Source organism: Centrocercus urophasianus, unplaced genomic scaffold, assembly GCF_019232065.1.
Source record: "Centrocercus urophasianus isolate 14NV4802_14NV808 unplaced genomic scaffold, USGS_Curo_1.0 seq_19, whole genome shotgun sequence".
NCBI classification, from domain to species: domain Eukaryota; kingdom Metazoa; phylum Chordata; class Aves; order Galliformes; family Phasianidae; genus Centrocercus; species Centrocercus urophasianus.
The window spans coordinates 15,764,217-15,783,363 of NW_024884744.1; the positions used below are offsets into that span (position 1 = coordinate 15,764,217).

A 19,147-nucleotide genomic window follows, 5' to 3' on the forward strand; every position below is an offset into this window, starting at 1 on the left:
AGAAACAGATGTACACAAATTAATACCAACTCCAAAGTAGTTACTGCACCACATGAGGAAAAAGGCTGCACCGCGTGGCCGACACGTAGCTTTGGTGCAGAATGAAAGCTTGTACATTCTAGCAGGATACAGACTCACCCCACAGCAGTTTCTGCAGACAGATTCACAAGCTTTATGGGATGTTTTTGTGCATGGTTTCAACCACACGACTTCTTCCACATCCTAGCCACCAAACCGCAGCACGAGGATATGTGTTATGTTCTTACCTTCAGTTCCACGTTGTTCGTTGCTTTCACTTCGGCCAAATATTCTACTGCTAAGCTACAGCTTCCCACTGAGGTATGGCTCTTACACGTGCAAACTGCAGTAACAGCAGCATCAGTAAACTCAAAAGGCCTTTGCTGACACTATTTTTTAATTTCCTGATCTGTTCCACGAATCAATATCCCCCACAAAGAACATTTATCATGACCAGATTGAATTCAGTCTGAAGTCCTGATAAATGTATTAAGTGGTTATGGGACTTACAGGACATTCACAGCATCCTTGGAAATTCTTGGACAGCCAAGATTTTTTATAAATGAAATACATTTGTATGCTACATAAATTCTCACAACAGAGAAAGTAGTTACCGTTTCCAATGGTCCAAAATTCTGCAAGATCTGTATTTACAAAGCTCTGTTAAAAATTCCACCGTCCATTTGGGGCCCTCAGGTGAGGTATAAACCCTTTGTTCTTAATTTGAATTCAGATTGTTCAAAAGTTACAGCTCTTCTCGTTGCAGAATTCCCCACAGGATGAAGACTGCTACTGCTAACCAAGCACTTCTCATAGCTCACTCTACGGCTGCCTACAGCATTTGGGACACTTGCATTATGTCCCTCGGGTGGTTCTGCTGTTTCTTTTTCACACTGGCCATAGGAAGTCTGAAAAAAGGGAAGATACCAGGCAGATTGCTGGCTGGTGATAATGCACCGTGCATCTACACCAGTACTACCAGCATTCCAAACTCCCCCCAGCTGTCTTTCAGCTCAACAGTGCAGTGCACATGGTGCAAATGTGGTAGCAGCCCCAAATTCCTACCAGTCGCAGCACTCACTGGCCTCCAGGGAAGAACAGAACGCAGAGCAGTGTTACATTGCCACACTCACAAGTTTTTTAAGCTCATCCAAATATTTTAAAAGTCTTTCAAAACTTCAGCACTGAAGCTTAAATTGATGAACCACTTCAACTTCACATCCCATATAAGTTCTGCAATGAATCTGATTCCGGAAGGAGGAGGAACTATGTATACTGATATCAATGTTAAACATAAAAAACCTGAACTGGAAAAAAAAAAAAATCAAATCAAATACAGACTGCAACTCAATCAGAGAAAAAAAGACAACTACTAATACCAAATTATTTCAGTTTCATTTACACAATTTACCCAAAACTGCATGTAAACTCTGGAGTAACAATTTCCAATTCCTTCTGAATTTACCAAATAAATCAAACCTGCTGCACGATGCACCAAGTGTTACACACAGTAACAGTACTTGAGTGGTTTATTAATTTTCACCAAAACCACTTGAGCAATGCACGGCCTGTGCTGAGTGCAAACATCTTAAGAAACAGTTGATGGAGGGCAGACACATCTTGACACTTCCCTTCAGTCCTGGCAAACTTCCACATCCTGACAGTTCATTTCCAACATGAATCTTTACCTATTTGTCAGAAAAAATCATCTATTATCCAGGTATCCAAAGGCATCACTCTTATAAAAGCAGTTCTGTTTTTTTTGTATTTCCATTTCACCTGTTACACCACAAACATAAGTCTTTTTCATAGGAGAGGAAATTGATGATAATACAACAAAGCACACAAACCTTATCATTTTTCCAAAACTGAAACCTACTGGATAACATTCAATTGCTTTGAAACTGCTTTCTGTAACCAGTGGAAAGTGTTAATTGAAATAACATTTCAGAATACTTTTTAAAGAGAATTCACACATTGAGGAACTTCCACAACAGCCACATCAAAACTCTGAGTGCTAGCAGCAGGAATTCCCTTCCCCAAACCAACCTTCTGCTGTTCAGAATGGCCACATGCTGCCATTACATGCTATTAAGTAGGTAGCAACAAGACTTCAACTTTTAGCACTGCCAGTATGATACACGCCAGAATTGTCTCCAAATTAACACCATTTTTGTATTTGCTCCATCACAAAGTTGAGGGATGTGTATTTTTTCACAATGACGTAACCCTGATTATTTTCTTTCTAGAAATATTTTGAGAATAAAACTCAAATCCGAAACAAATCTAAGTGTTGTCACTGAAGATGAAAAGATTTCTGGTAACTCTTCAAACAATATTCACATATCTACAGCAAAACAGAAACTGAGACTCCTTCCCAACGTAAGAATTTTGGTGTAATGATTAGACAAGTAACATAAATACAACTCTGGCTGACAAATACCTCAAATATCTGTCTTTGAAAGGAACAAAAAACAAACCTCTGAATAGAAGAACACAACATTAAAAGGGAGATTTGTAATGGCACAAAGGGCAGCTAGGCACTGTGTGAACTGAGAACATAACTGCTATTAGGACTTCAGCCTCCCCTCTCTCCAGTAAGATCTGGGATGCAGCTAGCACAGAACAGGGCTGTTATCATACTTGTACAAACCAAACAGCAAACCCACTCTGTTGTCCAAATCTAACAAGAAAACAGAACAGGATTTGTTGCAGTCTGTCTGCTAGACACTGTCAAACGTACAAAGCATTAATTTAAATTAATTCTGAGAGTTCTTATTAGCTCCATGCAGTTCAACTACTGTACGGAATGATCACGAGCTACTTCAAGAAGGGGCTTCTGCATTTGAGAGATTATTCCTCCATTTCATTTCTGCTGTGTTAATAAGTGTTATTTAATACAAAAGATGCTCACTAACACCTGCACAGTTACCCACCTTTATGCAGAGCTGTGCCATGACCATCTTTTCACTTTCAGACAAAAATAAAAGTAACCATTAGGCACATATTAAGGATGTTTTAAACAAGCTGTAACGTCAAATGTTTTTCCCTCAGATTCACACAGAAAAATACCACAGCAGCAAATCATCTGGTCCTCTGTTCAACAGTGACATCATTATAAGCATTTTTAATTTACAGAATGTCACAACATCAGTACATTATCTTGAAATAGTTAGGTAAAAAAAAGGCCCCCAGTATCACCATTTCTTACACGGCCAAGTTCTCCCTATATACATCCAAATGTTAAAGATACAAATAAAACATTATACAGGATTTATAAATGTTTAAAAACTTGAGGCTTCAGAATCATGGTTTCCCAAAAACAGTCAGGAAAATCCAAGAACTGACAAGGTAGCAGAGAAAACTGGATAAAAAAGGAGACAGACACAAGTTTGCTGCCGTAAGATTTTACTAAACGCGCTGGTCATCAGGGTGATGTTATCAGAAATAACAGTTTAGGCTTCAAATGAGGAATGGTGGTTTGGTGTTTGATCTCAAGTGCTGAGACAGGCAATTCAAGTATTTCCTATTTGATCCAAGCTCACTGTAGCAACGTGGTGCAGAGAAGCACTTATTTGACATGTGCCCCGTACATCCGGTCGATGTCCCCCTGGTAGTGCGCCGTGAGCTCCTTGCGTTTCAGTTTGAACGCATCTGTCACCAACCCAGTCTCGGGGGTCCAAGGATCAGGGCTCAAACGGATCTTTACTGGTATTTCAAATTTCTCCAGATTAGCTACAGAAGAAGATAATAATAATAAAAGTCACACAACTGTTTTTAAATACTAAACACGACGTAAGCATTTGGAGACAACTTTATACAATCAATAAGAAAAAGTGAGGATCCGTATTCTCACACAGAGAAGCATACGGTATTACTGAAGAAGTGCTCCACAAATTCCCTATGGTCAGGCTCAAAAAACCCCAGAGAGATCATACACAGAGCTGTAGGATCTACCAGTGCTCATTTTCCAGTTCCCACAGAAATAGTGGAATAAGCCTCAGATGTTTGGCTGCCTGTGCTGTTCCCTAGCTTCAGAAAAGCCTCAGTGCTTACTTTAAACCTTATGATACCAAAGGGAAAAACAAAACCATATACAATAACACAAAAGTGTATGTAAAAAGTGCCTCAGGATTAAATCAAATATTCTGTTTCATCCATTTTAACGAAATAGTTGCAACAATAGAATCTTCTTTGAATAGTTAGTGCCACTCAAAAAAAAAAAAAAGAAAAAAAAAAGGCAATGTTGTACATCCCAGCAGCTGCTTAGAACTTCCCTGTATGCTCTGTGCCTTGAAGAAAGATCTACTAGAGATGTGGACAAGAAAATAAAAGTCTATTGCTCTACTGAGTCTGTATTCCTCATAAGATTATGTTCCAGCAGCACAAATGTGCAAATACACTACTTGCACAGCTTAAGGTATTCACAATATGAGTGTGAAGGAGAGGTGAAGGTTAACAGGACAGACTGCTGGAAGTACAGAATTATTCAGGGGAGAAAAGATGAAGGCAAGATGCAAAGAGCTACAGAAAGACATCACAGTACTGAATGACTGCAAAACACAGCAGTGGAAAACACTGAAGAAAGACGTAGAAGGGGATGCATAAGAAAAATTTAACCTCCACAGTGACTATTTAAGAAACATTCTGTGGCAATAACACAGTTATATGACAAAAGTTTGGCTCTTAGTAATGGTCAAAAGCAAAAAAAAAAAAAAAAAAAAAAAAAAAAAAAAAAGCAGAAATTGTTATGTAAGGAGAAACAGAATATCACTGTGCCACTGAATAATTCCACAACCAGAACAGCTAAGTAGATTACAAGCAATTAGCATGATAAAGACACAGCTGAGAGGGAAGCATAACAGGCACTGAAAAAATCCGACTGCATTGAGACCATTCACTGCCTCTTCCAACACAAGAGCTCAGCAGAACCAAATGACCCTAGCAGATGGCAGGGATAAAATACACAGGAGGCATTCCTTCACCTTTAACATCGCTGAACTGAGCAATCCTGCCACAAGACAGTATGGATACTGATATTTATATAACTTTAAAATATGACTGAGGCGTTAATCAAAAAAAAATGTACTGCTTTGTATTTAGGAAATCCCTGAAGTGTAAGACAGGAGAGCCCACATCACTGTGGGCTTTTCTCAGTCACCTACATGTAGGCAGGTAGCACGTGAGACTGTCTAGTACTCAACACAGACGTATTATGGGTCTATAGAAGACCCACGTTCTTCTGGACTAGCAGCAGAAGGCCAAGATGACACTACAGAAAATCCTAAACAGCATTAGACACAAAGACATAGTGAACCAAACTGTGCTTGCTGCATTTGCTCTGTTAGTATATTCTTTACTTGGGTACTGGCCACATTAAAAAGTTACAAGACGACATGAACCATAACTAATCTGGTTCTCTGACCCACTCATGCTTTGCTGTTTACTTTTGTATGGAAATTTCACTCTATGTATGTTCTATGAATACATAATGAAATGCACATGCACAAGGAAATATTTTTAGGGTGTGTGCTTATCCTTTTCACAGACACTTACTGTCCACAAGTCTACTAACAATTATCCAGCCACTCACCTGCCATGGCAGCCTCAGCTAGCACCTTCAGTACCTCTTTTTCCATCTCTGGACTGTTACAGATTTCTTCCCAGGTTCCTTTAAATCCTTTCTTCCGAGCTAGTTCTGCAAGCTCCTTTTGATTTGGCACAACAAATCCAATGACGTAAGAATGGAAACTGAGAAGTATAATGTATTTCAGTATGAATTTTGTGAAGTTAATGACTCATCAAAAATAACATTACAGCTGGAGGATATTGCAGTTCGTACAAGGATATGGCTCTTAACAACTGACTTCTGTTCACCTGATTATCTTTCTGAAGTAGTACACAAATCACCTCTGCCTACTTAGAAGTAAGTAGAAAGAGAAGCTACTTACCTTACAGCAACTGGATTGCTTCAAGGTGTGCTGTCCATATGCATATTCCACTGTGCCTCATGCTCAAAGCTTTGGGGAAGCAGTACCCATACGATGTCAATGCGCCCTGCCTCTCCTCATGCTTTGCATCTTGGGATGAAGACAGGTGTGCAGCTTCCCTACCTCAGTTTCCTCTCAACTGCAGAAATCCAGTTACTGTAGAGGAGCAGAGGACTGCAGTGAAGAGGGGTTGGAGAGCAGATTGTGGAATAAGCATATGCACAACACATCTCAAAGAATGCCTGCTTCTGTAGGGGAAGTAACTTCTCTTTCTCTTTCAAGTGGTTCTCCACACGCTCTCTACTGTTGGCAATCTTTGACTACTTCTGATAAGTCTAGAACATTCAAAGCCGTTATCTCAAAGTCTTTGGAAAACAATGAAACAACTGCCCCTGAAACAAGTAATTGAGATTTTTCAGATGATGAAAAGCTTAAGGAAAACGTGAACAGAACCTTACGTATAGAATTGCTATGCAACTCATTTCTCTCCTTTCCACAAAAGCCATTTATCACAAACTGCAACTGTTTTTGGTTGGTTGTTTTGTTCTGTTTTTACTTCTCAACTTTCTTGTCCCTTTTCCCCTCTTGAACTTCTTTAGGAGTCTAAGCAATACCCCTTCCTCATTGGTTATGCCTCACAGAGCTCCAATCAGCTGCAGTTCCCAGTTTTCTTCTGGACTCTTTTTAGGTCATCCACCTTTTCTGAAGTGTTGTGTCCAGAACAGAAATTGTATAACACTCAGTAAAGCAAAAAGATCACTGTGCATCTGGTTGGTTACACATTTCATTATGCCACGTATTTACCTGGGTGCAACAGCATGACATTTGGTGATCAATATCAATTCCTACTGAACTACTACCAGCTGGTGTTTCTTTATACGCATACAAAAAAGATAACAACAGTACTCTGACTATAGTGATCTTACTAAATAATAAAAATTAGGTCAGCGAAGAAGAAATTATCAACAAAATGAATAAGTATGCTTTGCTAGGTTAAGCAGTAAAAGATGGCTCTTCTACTTTCAAAATGCTTCAGACTGACTAGACAAATCTGTTTTAGATATTCTTATTCTTGGCCATTTCAAAAATTAGTTACGATTACTTCACATGCATTCACAGATGTTTTGCCAAGTATTACATAGTACATGTGTCAATTGCAGGAGAATCACTGAAATTTAACAGCCTTTTAGAAGTATTCTAGTACACTGCAGACATCATGTTTACCTTGGAAAAATCAGCAACAAAATTGACAGTGCACTTCTAATAATGAACTCCAATCCCAGCATTGCAGAAATGACCATCTGTAGAAGACTATGTCCACCAATTACAGAGAACACTCAGAACATGCATGTAACTTCATGCAGCCACATCTGAGATGTGCCCATTGGGTGAAACCCACAATGAAAGCTAAATATCGTGAAAGTTTCTCAGCAGTGTTGTCTCCAACACCTATTTTTCCAAAACTGTCAAAACTGATGTCACACCATCACTGTTAGTTACAAAATAACACAGAAGCAGGTGAACAAACCAGAAGCTTATTTTTTTATCCACTACTACTGAGCAATTCCCTGCTGTCTGCTCCAGTTGCCTTCAAAGTTAAGTGGAATTATAGGGGCCCATACTGAACAGAGCATTTTGGATTGCTGAGAAGCTCCAAAATGACAACAGGAAAAAAAGACCATCTGAAGTATGTTTAAACATGTAAGTCTATACTATGTATAGATAGGAAATTCTAGAAATAGAAAATTAAGATATGTTTGAGCCCTTATATGCCTAATTTAGTAGTACAGTTAGAAAGTAAATTGAAAGCACATTTATCACTATTTGTTAGTTGTGAGTCTGCACAGTATTTACAGTGCTTTCAATTCAAGCTTCAGGGTTTCTGTTGGTGATCTGCATGGGTGCAAGTCAGCTTGTGGGCCATTGGTTTTACTTTTACTCCCCCCCTTCCTCTGAAGAACAGATCACAGCTAAATAGAGTAAAGAGCAAGATGTGCTAGGGCTTGTCTAAGGACTAACTCTAAAGTGCTTGATTAATCATGAAAGCAGTCAGTTGCTTTTCAGACTGGGAAAGAGGGAAATTAAAGACTTATTTCTGGCATTTTTCAACAAATGGTGGGAAAAGAAAAATAAAAGAGATATCATTCAGATGTTTTAGTTTTCACAAAGAACACTAGTCCATTGTGTTTTAAATAGGAGTTGAAAATATCCACACTTTGAGGGGCAAAACATTTTGCTTAGAGCTTCAGGAAGAGCTCTAAAAAAGAATACAGCAATATCAAAACACCAGCTGCCTCTCACCTGCTTGCGTATGCACAAATGTTATCTACCAGCGGAAGATTCTTCAGAGCTGCTTCTACTTTGCCAAGAGAAACATATTCTCCTGCTTGGAGTTTTACAAGGTCTTTTTTACGATCTATTGACGAAGAAAGAAATCTAATGTTAGTTATGCAACACTGAATTTTGACATTGATTTTATACTTCTCTGAGATGTATGTATACACGCCAGAAAGCAAGCTGACTCATGTTTGGAGTAAGTTCTGGAAGCATTTAATATCAGATTTACAGACTTCAATTTCATTAACCTATCCCTCACTACAACATGAACCACATTTCATCTGCACAGATTTTCTGCCTATAAATCAGCACCTCCTATATCACAGTACTGGCACGTGAATAATGGAAGACAATTAGAATTGCAGAAAAACCAGTGTCTGACTAGAAACACACACTGTGCTCTCTCAACCAGATGTCTGAGGCAGGAGGGAAGCAGCATTTGGTGACATTTGGCTGTTTATTCTTAGACTAAATCCATATTGAAAAAGTGACTACCTGTTATTTGAAACACAACAACAAGTGAAACTGAAAATTAAGCCAAAATTACTTGAGCTTATTGTATGCAGCCCAAAGAAGGCCAAAAGGTGGAGGGCCAGACCCACCTGGCTACGATGGCAGCCAAGATTGCCTCTTACTTGTTGTATCTGTATGCTTTTTGGTACAGTCAGGCAAAGCTCTGTAGCTTTTACCTGTTTGACCAACGAAGGGCAGCTGCAACGGGACCGAAGCTTTTGTTCATGTAATAAAACACATAAGCTTAGTTTTCAGGACTAAAGAGCAGCTTGAATCACTCTCTAACTTCAAGAGAGACAACTGGTAGTTTATAGAGCATTTTGACACCCATAGACATTAAAAAATTAGGAGCCTATCACAGGTTTACGTGTATCACCTTTGTCTTAGTATATTCTTCCACTAGTTCCTTTAGAATAAAGGAATATACTTATTCTAAAGAATGGAAAGACTAAATAAAAAAACCACACACACACAACTTATTTAATTCCTGAAAACATGTCACCAGAGAAATATTTTCACTTAATCAGACTCCACACTTAAAGAAAAAAAAAAATTATAAGATGTAAGACAGTTTATTTGTGTCAAGTCAGCTTGTATTTAGCTACTTACTACTCAGTCAAGTTAACAAAGTAGAGTCAATGTTAAGATTTTAATAGAAAACAATTATCTTAAAAATTATCCTTAAAACACACAATTGAGTTTGTTACAGTATCAGAGTTTGCTTGGGATGTATCATAAGACCTTAAACTGTATGCCAGAAGATATACATTTTTTGTTATCTACAGCAACGAGCAGCCCTGAAAAACAGATGTGCATATACATATACATATATATGTTTACCTGAATTTAAGAACTCACCAATAATTTTTAGACATCCATCTTGATGAAACTCTCCAATATCTCCAGTATGGAGCCACCTCTGCCCATTCTCATCAATAGTGAAATCCTTTCTGGTTCGTCCTTCATTTTTATAGTAGCCTACAGTCACATTTTGCCCTCCAATAAGAATCTCACCTCTAGGATATGGCTTATCAGTGTTGTAATATCCACCTGAGAATTGTTCCAGTTACCAAGAATTAAAAATACATTCCAAAGCAAGAATCCCTACTACTTTGTATTCAAATACCAACAAATTTAGTAAGCCCTTAGCCAAAGTTACCACTTGAAAACTCAGTGTAAGTAGTTCAGTAAGAAACACCTTGTTCCAATTCCTTCCCGCATATAAACAGCTATTTAACAGGCATGCTTACAAACAGCGAAACTCAAACATATGTGGAGGAAAAATGCCATGCCTGTGCAATTTTTGTTTCTATTTTTGGCCAGGACTGACACACACCATCAGCCTCCTACAGGCTCACGTCAAAAAAAGAAAATTTTCACTTTATATTTTAGAAACAAAACCCACCAGAATCTGAGGTTTCACATTTTCCCTAAATTCCCTTAAGTACTATGCAGGGATACTCTACAATACCTCAGAGGAAATGGTCTAAACACATTCAAATTTCATTAAATGTATTTTATACAGCTTCCACTAAACTTCCTTTCTATACGTCACTGTTTTGCCTTTTATTAATAATATTAGGAAGACTATTTTAAAACTTACTAATGGCAAAGCAGATATCATGCATGTGCTTTAGTTAAAGCCTACTGAATCCAACTACTCCAAGAGACAACACAAGACTTGCACCCCCTCCTGTACGGGTGGCTTCTCCAAATTGCATTACAGTGACCGGAATAAAAGCCAAAATGTAACCTAGTCAAAACATTATTCATGTGTTGACAGCTTCTGTCTATGTACTTTTTTAAATATAAAAAATGGTTTCAAACATAGAAACTGCTCTCCCTGAAGATTTTGTCTATATAGGTAAAGGCAGGATTAAGAAGAAAAATAATCTTCTAGTAAATACTACCAAGCAAACTCCAATAGAAACTAGCTTAAAGTTCTTGCAAATACACAAATATTTAATCACATAAAAAATTTCTCACCTTCTTCCCAGTTCATTAACTTGATTTCACAGCAAACCAAAGGTGCTCCCACTCTCCCTGTAGTGTAGTCCCAAACTACAATGTTAAAAAAAAAAGGAATTTCCAGATTAAAAAAAAAAAAAGAGTAGAAAAAAATTTACGTTGTCATGTACTTTGTTTACTTTATTCATTTATTTTATTCCTGAAGTTTAATGTATACAATAGAACAAAACAAACAAGGTAATAAGCATAAAACTTTTATCCTGCAAGAGAACAGATGTCTTTATTTAGAAGTAGCTCCAGCCACAACAATAAAGCTCTGATGATAAGCTGCCCACATGGATCACACTGCAGAAAGCATCACAACTTTTAATAGTACTTGCATTGACTTTGAAATGACATTTCATAAAAACTTGAAGATTCTACTTTTTGATCCACTTTCCTGCTTTCAGTCCCCAACACTTCTGCACCTGAGCACCTTCACAGACAGAATTACTGGAAAGGGCAACACTCATATTACAATTCCACCATTACTTTCCCTAAACTTCTGAAGAAACTAGTACCAAAAACCACATACCACAATCTGTGGTCATCAAGGAACATAATACACGTTCTACAATCGAGCATAATCTAGCAGTGAGCCTCAGATACATCATTCCACTGCCAAAAAACAAAAAGAAACAAAAACAAAAACAGGAGCTCTGAGTAGTTTTGCCACCACAGAATGAGCGAAATTTTAGGACTAAGGGGCAAATGGAATCATGAAGTTAAAATTCAGCACAGGTTTTTGCATTCCATTTTCTTATTACTGTTATCTTCCTATTGTTTCTATACACTCACCAAAATATTCACTTCAGCCAGTAAATACAATGCTGCCATTCACACTATCACAAGTGAGAACGCTGATTCTCTATGTAGGCCATCACAACGCGTCAAAATTAAAATGTTTCATTAATTTTTTGATGCAGAGAAATTCCCAGGATTCCCCAATTCTATTTTAAGGCATAAACCAAATGAAGGCACTGTCAAAGATTATCAATGCAGAGCACGCAGCATGCATCACAGCACCCCGCACAACCCACCAACACCAACCTTCTGTGATCGTTCCAGCTCCAGCTGATTCAGTGAGCCCGTACCCCTGCCCTACAGGGCAACAGAAACAAATGTTCATAAATCGCTGAGTGGCTGCAGAGAGTGGAGCTCCTCCACAAAGCAGGATGCGAATTTTTCCACCTAGCAGCATTCGTACTTTCCGGAAAATAAGGCTAAAATACAAAGATACGAATATTCATGGCTTAAAAACAAAACAACGGAGTATCTGATTTTGTATTTGAGATTATTTCACGTGGCAAGACTTGAGACACATTTTCTGATGCCATTAAAAATAAATTTACAATTACCTATCGCAGAGCGGGGTCGTGTAGCCTTTGGAAATCTGTTCCATTTTGTAATTATAGGCCAATATAAATAGATTTCGCTGGAAACTCGTCATTTCATTTACCTTATTCATGACATTTTTGTAGATTCGATCCATAATTTCCTAGTTAAAGAAAGACCAACTCAAAGTAAAAGAAATCACGCAACCAATACAAGAAAATGATCTAGAAACTACAGTATAGTTCAGACAACCAACCACTCCCAGCTGCTTCCTCTTCCATTAGTAAAACATAACAAAACACTAAAATTAAATGAGGAGAGCAAAAATCTGAACAGGATCACTGTTCAATCCCAGTCTGTCTGCTGTCAACTACCCACCTCCTATGAAGTATTACACAACACAGAGTCCATTTCTCTCTTCACTACCATCTTGCACTGACATCACAAACTAATGTGAAATCTAGCACACTGCTAAACAATCAAATACTGTCCTGAACAGGTTACAATACAGGAAATATAGCCTCTCTTCCCAGAAAAGATTTAGTGACACAAAGTAAGTCTGTGTCTATGGCTATTTTCATCACATGGTGGCTGTTTCCAAATCACGTATGTATCATTATGTGTGGTTCTCTGTCTTTATATCTCATATACATATGATTTATAAACAGCCTTTGTGAAGAAAGTATACAGACATGTAAATACATAGTATGTGCATACATATATACGAGCATATTATGATGAACAGATAAATAAAATGGCAGTGTAATCCCCACACCTATTTAAACTTTTTCAAAGTTTATGATACTTACATTGAGAACAAACATCATCATATAAAAATAAATATCAATAACATTATTTTATGCTACCTTCACATCCAAGATTCTACTTTTTATTTTACATTTACTTTAATGATAAAATTTAAATTATGAATTACATTTTTAACACATTGTTATATCCTTCAGCAACTTACCGGCACAGCTGCCATTAGAGTTGGTTTAAGTGTAGTAACATCACCTTTGCTTCCTTTCTTGATTTTAGAGGACTAAAATGAAGAACAAGTTCATCAGCAGGCACATTTCAAGACTTTTAAGAAACAAAATGACATAGCACATCTTCCAAATGATCATTTTAATTTTCTTGTCAACAATTAAACTACCTCAGTATATCAGTCATAACTGCCAATATCCTGTTTCCTGGGATCTATAAGCAAGAACTGACACAAGTAATTTTTTTTTCTTCCCTCTCCATATGGGCTTACATCAAGACCATACCTGGTCAGCCAGTGTCTGAGGTGAAGAGTAACCAATGCGGCATCCATGAGACAGGCACACAAGTTCAGCACTCAGCTCCAGAACATGGGCAAGAGGCAAGTAGCCAATATAAATGTCTTTTTCCCTAAAAAGAAATTTTGAGAGAGGTTTATACCATACCATTAAAGTCACTAAGCCAAATTTACTCAGAGCTTTCAGAAGAACTGTAAGAGGAAGAATGCCTATGAGCTTATGACCATACTTCAAGTATGATAGGCTTTGTTTCAAAAATTGCCTAAGTAGCATTGTAGGTTTACAGCATGCATGAAGTGTGATGTTTACACATCCCAAGACCGTTAGCTGTGCTAAAGCGGCACAAGCAACTCTGCAGATGATATTAAAATCTGCACCAAGCAGAAACAAACCACAGAATGCAGCACTTGCTAAAGAAGTGACTGCTGAAGGCAGATTTCAACCACACTGCAAGGCAGCTTCACAGGCTTTGCGTCCCAGTCTTTCCAGTGTACAGATGATGAGAAAGACAGCACATGGAACACTCATGGCATTTAACGCAGTACTGGAAGATGCTCAGACATCAGTGCATAATCTGATGGGTCAAAGACACTTCATATTTTACACAATAATTATATGCAGCTACCCACGTGCATCTTTGAGTAAGAGTTGGCACATACCCCAGATTTGGAATCCTTTCAGCCATTCCAGTTATACCAGCAATTATGTTGCAGTGGGAGATCATAACTCCTTTGGGAATTCCTGTGGATCCACTTGTATACATGATCACTGCAATATCAGAAGGTACAGGCCTGGCCTGCTGTTTGTTTCCTGCAATTTTCATTAAAAAAAAAAAAAAAAAAAAGAAAGAAAGAACATACAATGCATGGAAGGCCTACCAGATTTGAAGATCTTACAAGCTAACATACTAGAGCAATTGTTCTAATATAATACTTGTGACTATTGCTACTACATTTTGCTTTCATTTGAAAAGACTGTGGTCATGCTTAAAGGCCTTCACAAAAAGAAGGAACTTTTTTGTATGAGCTGAGTAATACTTCCAGTGATTGCTCCAGCCTACTGAAACAACATTTTATCTTCTGTTTCCTGTATTCCTGTTGAGGACAGAGAAATGGGCAGATCTTCATTTCTCCAAAATGCCTCTCAGCTTCGTATGCTTATAAAAAAGTATGCTGCACTGGTTCCAAGCTTGTACAAGGTAAATCCTCATATACAAATCTACTTTGCAATGCACTTCCCAGAAGAGGAACAACACACTGCTTCATCTGTAGCAGTCAGGGCATGGTTCTGCTGGGCCAACATGAGCTGCAATTTCCATAAACATTTAAATTCAACAGCTTTAATAGGATTATTGTTTTCAAATACTTGCACTGAAAACAAGAAAATATGAAAACAACTGTGTACTCAAAGGAAACGCTGCATAATGCGCAATACACGCAGCACAACATGTACACTCTATGAGAACACTGAAAGCTTATTTGAAAGTTCACACTCACTGAACCCTGTCCATCCTGCACAGTGACCAACACAGAGGAAACAAGATAAAAATAAGCTCCTTCACTTAATATGTGAGTAGAACTGTCTTGAGCATAAATAATTACTTGTAGTATTCCATAGTTTATGAGCGGCTAACTCAACAAAGGTAATGTTCTTTTACTACAGCTTACAGCACACAATGTCTGAAAGACTGGAGAAAGAAGGATTAGACACCTTTTTACAAGAATTGAGGGGCCATCATGTCAGCAACAAACCTGACAGTCCCCTAAACATCAGCAGCAGATGGGCTGATCACTCATAATGCTCCTAAAACACAACTAATCCCAACACTCACATGCTTTCAGTGATTAAAATACTCTGACAACACAGAAAACAAGAAGTATTGAATACAGTGAAATATTGAGGTACTTTAAGACTGCTCTTCAGAGCTGAATAAAAATTTTGCCATGACAAGTCAATTAAAACACCTAAGGTTCCATCTTCTAATTTTCAAAATGTTGTGAAGGTCAGAAATAGATCTCAAGAAATCAAGATCGTAGATTGATACTTTCAGAAATATAATAGAAGTGACCAAGTTCTATCAGATGTAGGTAACCATTTTACATTTTCTTATTTGTTAGATTCACAAAACTTCATGGCAGCAATTTGCTGATGCTTTCTGCTATAAAATGCAGAATAATTTTCCCTGTGTGGCTTAAATAACCTGTTCCCAAATAAAACTGACCATACGAATGTGTTTTAAGTTTCTGCCCTGGCCTAAATGCTTATCCTAAATATTTTTCTTCAGCATGTGTGGTGCTTGCTTGGGGAAAAGACCACTTTTATTAAATGCATTTTATTAACTGCACAGTTTTCTGAGACCTGCAATTTTTCCAAGTTTACTTAACAGTAAACCAAGTAGGATCAAATTAGGACAGATGAACCAAACAGAAAGAAAAGGTAACCTACCACTGTCTGCCTTGGCTCCCATAGCTTGCACAGAAGCCATAGTGTGAACAATGACACCCTTGGGAAATTCTGACCACGTTGTTGGTTTGCCATCCACTGTAATAATATGTCGCAGCCGTGGAATTTGAGAAACAATTGCCTGTAGAAATTCACACGTCAATCGTGAGGTTTGAGCAAACAAGAGAAAAAGTTATCTACTGCATACATTAAAAAAGAGGCATAAAATATTTGAGGATTTAAAATACAGAGCATAAACTTGTCTAGCTTACATGGCTGCAAAGGTTGAAGCTTTCCACATTCAGATTTGTAGGACTAATTGAACTTTCCATTTGTATGTCCAAACATTTCTCCAACAATTTATTAATCAGGGTCTTATTTCAAGAGAAGCACACACTTAAGACTACGAAGATTAGCAGAGATTGACTATCCACTCTCACAGAACCCCAGAAGAAAAGGTCCTGGGCATCATGGAGCTCACAATAATACTTAGGTCACCACTTGATTACTGTGCTATCTGAAATAACCTACACCAAGCCAAAAACACAGAAAATGCTTAAGTACTGGTTAAGTATTTCAAGCTAACTATGAGTTCTAAAATAGCTACCAAAGTTCTAAAGAAAGACGACAGGACTCTCTAGCAGAAGAAATTTGTTTTCTTACAATGATTATTTATGCCAGCTTGCACTATATACAGTATCATTACAGTAATTCAAGAGAAAGAAATACAAAGTTTGGAAAATTCTCATTCAAAATGCAGCAATAATGCACAATTTTTTAATTAAACAACTGCCCTACATGAAAGATCCACTTCCTCACACTCATTGTAGCTTAACTCATACAAAAACATACTTCCACCTGTTCCACCTGAGTCGGTAAGGTCTCAAAAAACAGCAGGTATCCTGAACTCAGGGCTTTGCCAAATAAACAAACCATCACAAAGTTACCATGTGGCATTTGTTTCATAAACCTGCTGGCCTGGCAGTAACAACACAGGGATAAGTTACCTAAGCTGTGTGTCCTGCCGGCCTGTAGATTCCACAGCAGTTGGCCAACTGACATGCCACAGTAAGTAGCTGACACTGACTCAGTCGTACCCTCAAAAATCAAAGCTTACAGAGAAAGGAGCAATCAAATCTTAGAAGTCCTCCTTATGAAAACAGCTAAGAAACTGATCCAGCACACTGGAGTTTGAAACAAGGCACCTAGAACCCCTGCTGGTTCAAGCATGACATTAAGACTTTGAACTATTCTTAATGGATTGCAAGGATTTACTGGTTTAAATTAAATCATAAAGTTAAATACAAAATACATTTTGAGGGATTTTTTTTTTTAAATTAAAAAAAGCTATACTAATGTTTCATGGACTTTCGTTGCACTACAAAACAGCTCTGACTCTTCCAGCACCAATCTGGAGATGTAAGTCATCAATTCTCTGCTGGGAAAACATCCACAAATAAAGCAGGAGTATAATCACATACAGTTATTCTTATACAGTTTATACATTTTTCTGTTCCTCCCTCTTCCTTCAACAGTTGAGTTTATAGGCTCTAAATTCACCCAGAAAACACAGTTCTTGTGGAGGTGCTGTTTCAGACAGGACTGCAGCTCTTCAATAGCACAGATGGCTCATCCTGCTCTCAGAAGTCATCCTGGAGCCTGAATCCAAAAGCTATCATTTTTTATGTATATGAAACAGATACAAAGACCTCACTCTATAAGAAGTCTTTGCGCTACAGAATGGTAATTCATCATTTCATACACCTACCAAACCTTTTAACAATAATGAACAGATATACTGGAAAAAAGATACAAATAACACTTTCTGACCTTCAATTTTGTTTGCATCAGCTCTTTACTAGTAATGATGGTGGTCACCTCTGTTTCATTTAGCCCATGTACTATTGCTGCACCTCCTAGGGTAGCGTACAGAGTAACAACTGGAACAACAAAAAAAAAGAAACTGGTGAATCTTTACACTTTCAAGTACAGTTTACAATAAATGGCTGAGATTAACCTGCTCTTAGTTAGGCAAAGTATTTGTCAGCTATTACAAAGATGGTATAGTTTTGTGCTTTAAAAATACATATTACATGATTTAAATACAGCGTAATTTTCAATTAGAGTGGGAATAAAGAATAAGTAATGCATATGTGACTTTACTACTCCTCAAGCTCTAGTTACACATATTAAAACCATATTATCCTATTCTAGATCTACTATTGTATCTTCATGGTTTTTAATCATGCATCTGTACTCAATAAATCCATTGTTTAAACAGTTGTCTTGCACACAAGAAAGAAACTGCAAATATTTACTTGGCTCCTCTTTTCAGAAGTGTTGTCACTAGCCTAGACCGAATGCTAGTAAGAAATTATCAGCAGACTAATACCTACATTCAGTATTATGTCTGAGACTATCAAATTCTCCCATCAATTTAATAAATACAAATAAATAATAATCAATTTAATAACCACCACAATCACTAGACACTGAACTGACATCATGACAACACAGAATAACAAGAAAATTAAATACTTTGGAAATTGACTATTGGAAAAAACTGTCTCCTGTATGTAAGGGCAGCTCATCAGTGATGGAGCATTAATCCACAGTTATTTCACACTGACTATTTTAAAAAGCTCAATTTCATTTCCTGCCACTTTTATGGGAACTGCACGAGACAAGGAAGGAAGAGATCTGGGAGGAGAGGCAGCTCTAAAAGGAAGAGAGGAATGGCTCTCAAGAAAACAAACAAACAAGGTAATGTCTTTTTCCCCCAAGCATAACTCTAAACAGAGGTATAACAATTTAGTATAGCTCACATTTCAAAAATGTTATAGAATCAGGTATCGCAATTATTCATTACAGCAACATCAGTGCTCTAAGTTCCATAACATGAAGTATCTGACTTTCTTTTGTATTTCTTTTGTATGGAGTTACTCACTCAGTACAGCACAGTAAGGAAGAACTCAGAACCAGGCATTTCTTACACAGAGAAGTAAATAGTTGACCTCTATTTATTTTTTCCTTGTTCAAACAGCCTATCATAGTTCAGAACTGTTGCAGGGCAAACACACATGCACTGTGTTTTCTTTAATTTGGTGGGAGCAAAGTCCAGAAGAGTGCCTCCACTAGTTCCCACGAGCTCTCCCTCCTTACTTCAGTGACCCCTGTTATATAAACATCTTGCAGAAATTCAGCCTCCCCAGGCCAACAAGC

The 19,147-nt window shown here is 37.7% G+C and overlaps 1 protein-coding gene across 2 annotated transcripts in view; it reads right to left on the reverse strand.

Annotated features, from left to right (window-relative positions):
- Positions 1–1,394: 1,394 nt before the first annotated feature.
- ACSL3 (acyl-CoA synthetase long chain family member 3) overlaps positions 1,395–19,147 on the reverse strand; it is a 42,554-nt gene continuing 24,801 nt past the window's right edge. The window contains exons 4-15 of one of the 2 annotated variants that reach the window (XM_042820948.1): positions 17,756–17,865; positions 15,929–16,067; positions 14,143–14,293; positions 13,472–13,595; positions 13,171–13,242; positions 12,224–12,363; positions 11,916–12,088; positions 10,845–10,919; positions 9,717–9,908; positions 8,310–8,424; positions 5,612–5,769; positions 1,395–3,753 (exon numbers count right to left, since the gene is read on the reverse strand). In XM_042820948.1, the coding sequence (XP_042676882.1) occupies positions 3,590–3,753; positions 5,612–5,769; positions 8,310–8,424; positions 9,717–9,908; positions 10,845–10,919; positions 11,916–12,088; positions 12,224–12,363; positions 13,171–13,242; positions 13,472–13,595; positions 14,143–14,293; positions 15,929–16,067; positions 17,756–17,865 (1,613 nt within the window). In that variant the 3' untranslated portion in view covers positions 1,395–3,589. Of the gene's footprint in view, positions 3,754–5,611; positions 5,770–5,969; positions 6,165–8,309; positions 8,425–9,716; positions 9,909–10,844; positions 10,920–11,915; positions 12,089–12,223; positions 12,364–13,170; positions 13,243–13,471; positions 13,596–14,142; positions 14,294–15,928; positions 16,068–17,755; positions 17,866–19,147 lie in introns of those variants that run through there. The other variant, XR_006169195.1, reaches the window with a different exon arrangement.